The sequence below is a fragment of the Euphorbia lathyris genome, chromosome 4 (genome assembly GCF_963576675.1).
Source record: "Euphorbia lathyris chromosome 4, ddEupLath1.1, whole genome shotgun sequence".
Lineage (NCBI taxonomy): Eukaryota > Viridiplantae > Streptophyta > Magnoliopsida > Malpighiales > Euphorbiaceae > Euphorbia > Euphorbia lathyris.
Window position 1 is genome coordinate 58,271,156 of NC_088913.1, and position 8,076 is coordinate 58,279,231.

Here is an 8,076-nt window from a genome sequence, read left to right on the forward strand (position 1 = left end):
GAGCTTTTAAGATTTTGGATGAAATAAAATGAGAAGGGCAAATATGTCAAAAATGGACGGTGAACCGGAATTTGGGTGCGGTGAATAACAATACCCCTAAAAAAACATAGTGATTGACTTGAGTGATTAAAAACTTCAAATTATTTAAGTTAGTTTATCTTTTGTTTGTTGTTGGAAAAAAATGTTTTTCCAAAAGAACAGATTCTTTGCTTTTATAAAAAGTTATTTCATATATAAAAGACAAACGGTAGGTTTTTAACCAAATATCTATAACTCAGACTCTCATCTTTAAAGTGAAAAAGACAAACATAAAAATAGTAAACAAACATCAGGTTCAGATTCTAATATACGCAAAAAGCTTTAATTAATAGAAAATTCACCTAAAGGTAAAAGTGTCTGACCAACCTTGAACTCAGAAATTATGTTGGAAACAAATCTAATAAACACTTCATGTGTAATATATTAACATATTTTGCAGTAAAGATGTGAATTCTTTTTATATATAAGAGTTGAAGTTTTGGAATGAACAAAGTGATAGTTTGCAAACATCATTCCCCACTATCCAAGCATGGAGGATCACTAACTGCAAATACTCTCAATATACCCAAATTCAATTGAATTGAATTCCACAGGTTCTCCACTACTGTTTTTTTCTCTTCTTTTCATTGTCCAATCAATATCATAATATAAACATGGTTAAGTCACTTGACTCATATTATAATACAATGTGTTTTTTTCTTTGAGAAATATAATAATATAAAGTTAGATACCAAGGATAATATAGCACCAGCATACGTAACTGCATCATCCTCAATAATATTTAGTATATTATCCTCACAAACTCAAAATGTGAATCCTAACGTAAGCCATAATGCATATGCACTCCACGTGTCAATCACAAGATTGACACAAAAACGTACTTAGAAATAGATATGTTTATAGATCAGGCTTGGACTAGATCCAGGCAAATTATTAGATCACCGGCCTTTTTTATGAAAAAAAATGTTTAATTTAAATTTGAATTTTCAATCTATTATTTTAGATATAAAAAATTATCAATCATAAATAAGGATATGGTTTGAGGGCTTAATGCATATTTACACCCTTAAACTTTACACGTTTTGTCCGATGGCACCCTGAATTTTTAAAATAACTTATCATACACCTATAGTTGGCTTTAAAAACCTATCACACACTTATAGTTGGTTTTAAAAACCTATCACACACTTATATTTGGCTCATTTGGATCTTCTGCACACAAAATCGTTGATATGTCATCTTTGACAGTTGAAGTGGCATGCATACTATAGGAAAAAAGAAAAGCATGTGAATTCATTCTGTATGCCGTCTCATCTGTCAAAGATGAGAAATCGATGATTTTATGTGCAGGAGGTCCGAATGAGCCAATTATATGTGTGATAGGTTTTTAAAGCCAACTATAAGTGTATAATAGGTTTTTAAAGCCAATTATAGATGTGTGATAGGTTATTTTGAAAGTTCAGGCAAAATATGTCAAGTTTAAGGGTGTAAATATGCATTAAGCCTTTATTTGGGATTAAAGAATATTAATTACGGGATAAAAATATCCATAAAAAGAGATAGAGCAATAAGCTAATTGAAAAACTCCTAAAATGAGCTTTTTGGACCCAATAAGCTTTTTCAAACCTCTTCTCATCAAACACCACTATTAGAGATTTGACTAATCAAAATATATAAAGTGGCTCAAACTTCTAATTTTACTTCAAAAAACTCTTTACCAAACAGAGCATTTAAATGACAAGAAAAAGTAAAAATTATATTTATTATCTACCTAATTCAAATGTTTGAAACTGTAATGTGGTTACAAAAAAGAATATATATTTATTTATTTTTAGCTTGTCACATGACCTACACAACTGTCATGATACACGTAACAGAGTTCTTTCCAACATAATTGTAATGTCACCATTTCTATTGATATTTTCTATTTGAATTGGTTAAATGACTTATTGAAATAAAATGAAATTTAGTAACCTTTTTTAAACTTACCCCCAAACCTCAGTCACTATTGGTGCAATTTACCCAAAAATATACAGAATATCTGACTCACCTTATCTTTTGTTTTCTGACTCATTCACATCTGCACAACCTAATAAAAAACAAAACAAAAGTAACATCTGCATTCAGTAATAAAAAAAAAAACCAGTAGACAAAAAGTCCATCAATCCCCTTGAGCATAAAAGCAAAACTACAAACAGATCAAAGTACCAAAACATCTCTTCTTTACAAGGAAAGGAACAAACGCAAACTCTTTCTTCATTCAAAAAATCAATCATTTTCATATGAACTTTGCATATTCCTGCTGCTATATATCACTATCATATGTGTAAGAGGAAAATGTTCAGTTCTTTACTCAAAGGCAGCTTTTTAACAAGTATTAACTTCTGCCTCATATTTCAACAACTCCATCAATGTTATTCCTCCTTGTTTGGAAAAAGTACATCCTAATACAATTAGGAGCTAGGAATGTACTTTTTGTCCAATCTGAAACCCATGCTTCTACTTTTCCATCAAAACAATTATGATTATATCACCTGAATCTGCAATCTCAAAGTACATCTCATCTGATAATACTTTATCAATACCCAACAAAACATAATTTGTTCACAGAAAACACTGTATTCTTCACACAAAACAGTGTTGAAGTATTCTCTTTTAATTAATACAGTGTGTGCTTTAAAAGAAGTTTCAATTTACAATGCCCGTGATGATTGCGTTACACTCTGTAAAAGAAGTTTTCATTTGATTCTATAGATACACTGTGCTTGAAAAACTTATAGCTAAGTTTATTGAGGCTAACCAGAAATCACTGTAATTGGTGTCAGTATGGGGTAGTGCTTTTTAGCTTCTTCTCATCTCGAGAAATTTTCAAAGAATAGAAGAAGAGTTTGCAAACTGCCCAGATACTGAATAAGTTGAGCATATTGACCTCGGTTCTAAGAGCTCAATAGAATGTGTATCAGCTATCATGTGAAGTAGAAAAATTCATGCCATCTTTCAGATGGCTTACTGCTGTGGGACACAACCATTTGAGCATGTTCCGACCCAATACCTAATTAAAGAATACAAATCAGTACTTCAATAATGTAAATGCATATAAGCTCTGCATGTTGAGATTAGAACTGGCAACTGAGCTGAAATGTGTAATATAATGAGAAAGATAGAGAGAGACCAAGGTAATATTTCCGTAAACACTGATGTCGAATGGATGTCGATAATTCTGCCCAGATTGCCGAGCCAACCATGCAGCACGTATACCTTCATAATACTGTTAAAGGTCCAATGTAATTCTTATCAGTAATACACAATCATCCACATAAAAACAAGTTCATATTTTCACCTTCAACTTATGCACTTGCAAAACGTGACCCTTCAACAATTAACCGACCAAGGACATATGATTATTTACAAAAGAGTTAATCACCAATTTGCAATTACAACTAAACCTTAAGGTGCCGTTTGGTAAGATGTAATGACCTTCGTAATGGAATGACCATTACATTGAAGGCTCATTACCATGTTTGGTTGCATATTACAATTTCATTGTAATGGAATGAGAAATCCTTGAGTTAAATTTTGTTGAAGAAATCTTGTAATCCCCATTACATAGAAAAATGACTTGAATTCTCATTACATTGTCATCTAACCTCTCATTTCTTAAATCTCACCTCTCAATCTTACCTCTCATTCTTGTCAAAAACGTAAAAAGTAGAAAACATGAAAATTGAAAAAAAAAAAACAAAAAACCGAAAAAATGCGAAAAATGAGAAAATAGAAAAACGGTGAAAAATGTTGAAAATGGAAATTAAAAGAAACGAGAAAAATGTAAAAAAATATGATAAAGCGAAAAACTATATACTAATTTATTGATTTCGGTTAATCTAATTTTGTATTTGATTTCGATTCGATTTTTCACATTTTTTATGTTTTTCGTTGATTTTAATTATGTAAATAAAATTTTATGATTGCATTTAATTAGGAACATATAAGTATTGTAATGGTTATTACATTACATCATAATTGTCAACCAAACATGGTAATAGAATGACTATTCCATTCCATTACATTACAAGTTGTAATGTAATGGAATGGAATAGTCATTCTATTCCAACTTTGATTACATTACGACATTGATTACATTACATTGCATTACGGCATACCAAACGGACCCTAAGAGTTAAGCAAGAGGCCAAAGAAATGTAAAGCCTTTTCAATTTAAAATTGTAGATAACTTTTAAGAATAGCTAATTAGAGCATCCCCAATAGCCTCTTAGTTTGAGGCTTAAGTTAAAATTTGAGGAGTGAGTTAAAAATCAGCTCCAACAGCCTCTGAGTGACTCCTCAAATCACTAAGAGTCTCTTCATCCCCTCTATTAATAGAGATCTCTCTCCACTCCTAGTGCCTCCTTATTATTTATATTACTTTTAGAGAGTGTAAGAGTCTCTTGGATATGCTCTCATAGCATCATGCACTTGTTTACTCCAAGTTTGGCCAAGTCAAAACAATTTATTGATCAAATGAAAACTTACACATATATAAACAAAATTGAAAACAAATCCTAATAAATTTAGTAACCTAATATGACCAACTTAATCATTTGATATGCATTAAATTCTTCTATAATGGCCTATTAATAAATTACGAATGTAACTAGGTATGTACGAATGACTTGGATACTATGACGCACGGAAACTTTGATACAATGAATCATGATAAACTTTATGAGCCAATGTTTAATTGTGTGAAATTATTCTCCAAATTCAGAGCTGCAAAAGGGCATCAAGTTCAAGATAAAATTTGAACTACTACCAGCTAATTATATAGGCGAAGTTTGAAATCTGAAACCTTACCTCTATGGTTGTCATATTATGAGCGATCAGGTACATATGCCAACCTAGGAGAGTTCCAAGTGTTGCACCCAAGGCTGCCATTTTTACTCCAAATACAATCTAAAATATTACCACTATCAGAACTTTATAATAATTTTAAAGACGTATAAGGGGCACACTTGTATAGTCATACGAAGAGAAGAATCCAAATGAGAAGCGTGCTATGAAGATCAAACAACCTAGAGCTCTTAAATTTAACGTATGTAAGAAGAATATTTCATTATATATTACTGGAGCTCACTATAATGCATAGCGACATTAACATTTCCATAACAGAAGAACCTCAGATCTCATGCTGCAGATTATATTACAGCGGATCGAAGGTAGAAAAAAAAATAAAGGAAGCACTTCATCTTTTATTTTTGTTTGAAGAGCACATAGAGGAAAATTAAGTCATTAAAGGATCATTTTTTGCTCCTTCCACTCTCTGTCCAGTGGAGGATAGTCCACTTTCACAATCAAAGTGAATCCCCATCTCTCCTAAAACTTTCCTTCTCCCTATGCAACATTCTCACCTCCTTCCAGCAAAATATCACATATTCTTTCAGCTTTTTACACCTTAACTTGATGCTGCCTGACATATATTGCGAGGCCTTTCCTTTTCTTATAAAAGATATGTTACTTGTCACATATAGAATTCTAAAATTACAAAAACATTTGGTGAGACGAATTCAATAAAGTCAAACTATACATTAGACTACTATATAAGATTTAAATAATCTCACTTACATAAAAAATCTTTAGGGGCATTCTTCCAACAAAATCCCACTCCTGTTGGAACACACTGGTGATTATCAGGACCTGAGGCACCCATAAGCTTTCTATCATAATCTTAGACAATTTATTATATGCTAGCAAGCAGAAAATGGGAGAGGGACAAAGTAGCCTACCGTACAATAGATGCTTGCCACAGTTGCATAGAGAACTAATATGAAAAAGGCCTTATAGTTCCAATAACCAACACAATTATTTATCCATAAACAATGATGATCCTGCAACCAGTTTTAGGAAGAAATGAGAACCTATTTTGTATGTTTTTTTTTATCAATTTTGAGACTCACTAAGTAAAAAATTTAAAGCAAAGAATATTAGCCTAACCTACCATCCTCAAAACACACCTTCTGCAGATCCTGCAATGATGAGCCCTTGGAGGCTTGTACATGCAACACTTGTCACACTGCTTCAACTGTGAATCCTATGATAATTTATCCATTAGTATAACATTAAAGTTTACAAAACAAGCAAAAGGTTTTACATTCAAGGAAGAAAATAAAAAAAAAAGTCTGCTATATAACACACTTGTGCTACATTAAAATAATCAATACTTTGGCGTTGGTGGAGTCCAAGGTCATAATTGCAACCCTTATAGCTGATGCTCAATATTATTCATCCTCTGGTGATAAGCATTTAGATTAATGCTCAAGCTTGCTTGGGTGATTTGAACATCTTTGCATAGGAATGAGTTGGCCATGGTATGCATACCATAGTTTATAAACAAACCTTTTAATTAAGCTCTTCCATTGAAGGCCAGTTTGCAAAAATCACATGAAGCACTTTAAGCTAGGATATTGATCATATAAATGTCCTTGTGCATGTTTCTTAGACCGTTTATTAAGAATATCATTCGAGAAAGACAGACATTCCTATATGAAGATGTCTCAGAACCTAAATCAAAATTCTCTATGGAGTTCCATACATTCATTTGCTATCACTATTCTAGCTAATAAGCTTCTTGCTCCCTTTTGACAGTGATATGACATATCATATCAGTTAACCCACAGTTACAGCTGTAACTGATAGAGCTTTACCTCCAAAAGAAGTCTTCATGAGCTCTGGTTTAAAACTTGAAATCAAAGTCCACATAACTATTCTCAATCAACTGATGTTAATAAGGGAAATGATTGCCATTGCCATCAAAACTTCGACTTAGACAATAAAAAATCAAAATATGTTACTTAAAACCGTGCACAAAGACATGAACAGATCACCGAGTCATTACTAAAGTTTGATACTCAGAACATAAGATTTCACTCAGCTATGCCTCTTATCCACCACAAATTTTGAAATCAACTACAACACAACGTTTTAAGTATGGTTTTTTCTCATAATTAAACATAAAATTGCAAGTAAATCATTCGACAAATCCAAAAAATAGCACAAACTAATAACTGAATTAAGCAAACGCCAGAGCTGGAATCTCTTTAAGGGCATAATAAAAGGGAATTAACACATGAATACACATTCTTGCTTAATTTCTCATCAACCAAACAGAATTTAAAAAAAAAAAAAAGTATAAAATATAGGAAATGTAGGTACATAATAACTTGCATTACTCTGAGATTGTTGATCAGATTGATTATTCCCTTCGACGTCAGGGACATAAGAGGCAGGAACATGTCCAGGGTCAGTTAGAACACAGGCGAAAAATGAGAAAAGACATAAAGAAGCCATAAAAGTAAAGATCACGGCATTCAAAGTTCCAGCTGAGCTCCGCAACCCAATCCAATTCTGTATTATGATGAAGAGGGTAGAATAATAAATCAAACCCATCAATAAGAACACACTAAACACCGGGATCGATAGGAATCTCTGCAATTTCATCGTGGATTTATGAGATTTGAGCTGAGAAGTAAAAATCGGTGTGGTAGTTGCTGGTTATTTGGGTAGTGAAGAACAAGAATCAAGATCACGACAGAACAAACAAGGATGGGATTAGTGCTTTTGGGCCTTTAATTACGTTTTTATTAAAATTGATTAACCAATTTTGATGATTAAGGTTCAGGACACTGGAAACCCGGCCCATTGTATAAAAACATTATTGTACATTTTAAGTCTACATTTTAAAATCGATGATTTTAGGCAAATACATTCTCGACTTACTTCATGTATTACGTTTTTATATCTACATAATTTGAAGAAGTAGCACCTAGAGTTTTCTTTGTATAAACCTCTATGATATAACAATTCTTCCACAAATAAATAAATATCTCATTTATGATCGCATTTTATGTGGATGAGATAAATATGTTGCATCTGCATAATCAACTAAATGTGATTTGCATTTATTAGAATAGAACAACTTTATATCAATTGTTCGTAGGAGATATAAAAAATAGGCTTAGTTTCATTCTTGTTAGAGAAGAACTA

General features: G+C 32.1%; 1 protein-coding gene across 7 annotated transcripts; it reads right to left on the reverse strand.

Moving 5' to 3' along the window:
• Positions 1-1,774: 1,774 nt before the first annotated feature.
• LOC136227385 (probable protein S-acyltransferase 15) lies at positions 1,775-7,625 on the reverse strand. Of its 7 annotated transcripts, none has more exons than XM_066016033.1 (7): positions 7,258-7,625; positions 6,032-6,124; positions 5,820-5,921; positions 5,659-5,730; positions 4,891-4,989; positions 3,212-3,307; positions 1,775-3,091 (listed from the first exon to the last, which is right to left on the reverse strand). In XM_066016033.1, exons 1-7 carry the CDS (start codon positions 7,528-7,530, stop codon positions 2,999-3,001), a joined length of 828 nt encoding a protein of 275 aa, XP_065872105.1. In that variant the 5' UTR covers positions 7,531-7,625; the 3' UTR covers positions 1,775-2,998. The 7 variants fall into 7 exon arrangements, with proteins under 7 accessions (XP_065872105.1, XP_065872101.1, XP_065872106.1 ...); XM_066016029.1 differs by having other exon boundaries at positions 7,246-7,625; XM_066016034.1 differs by having other exon boundaries at positions 1,775-3,307; positions 6,032-6,115.
• Positions 7,626-8,076: the final 451 nt, after the last annotated feature.

Coding starts and splice junctions, on each gene's coding strand:
- LOC136227385 (XM_066016028.1), bottom strand. CDS start 7,530: ATGAAATTGCAGAGATTCCTATCGATCCCGGTGTTTAGTGTGTTCTTA. Junction 5,731..5,819: donor TGGCAAGCATCTATTGTACG/GTAGGCTACTTT, acceptor TGGGTGCCTCAG/GTCCTGATAATCACCAGTGT. Junction 3,308..4,890: donor ATAATATGACAACCATAGAG/GTAAGGTTTCAG, acceptor GACCTTTAACAG/TATTATGAAGGTATACGTGC.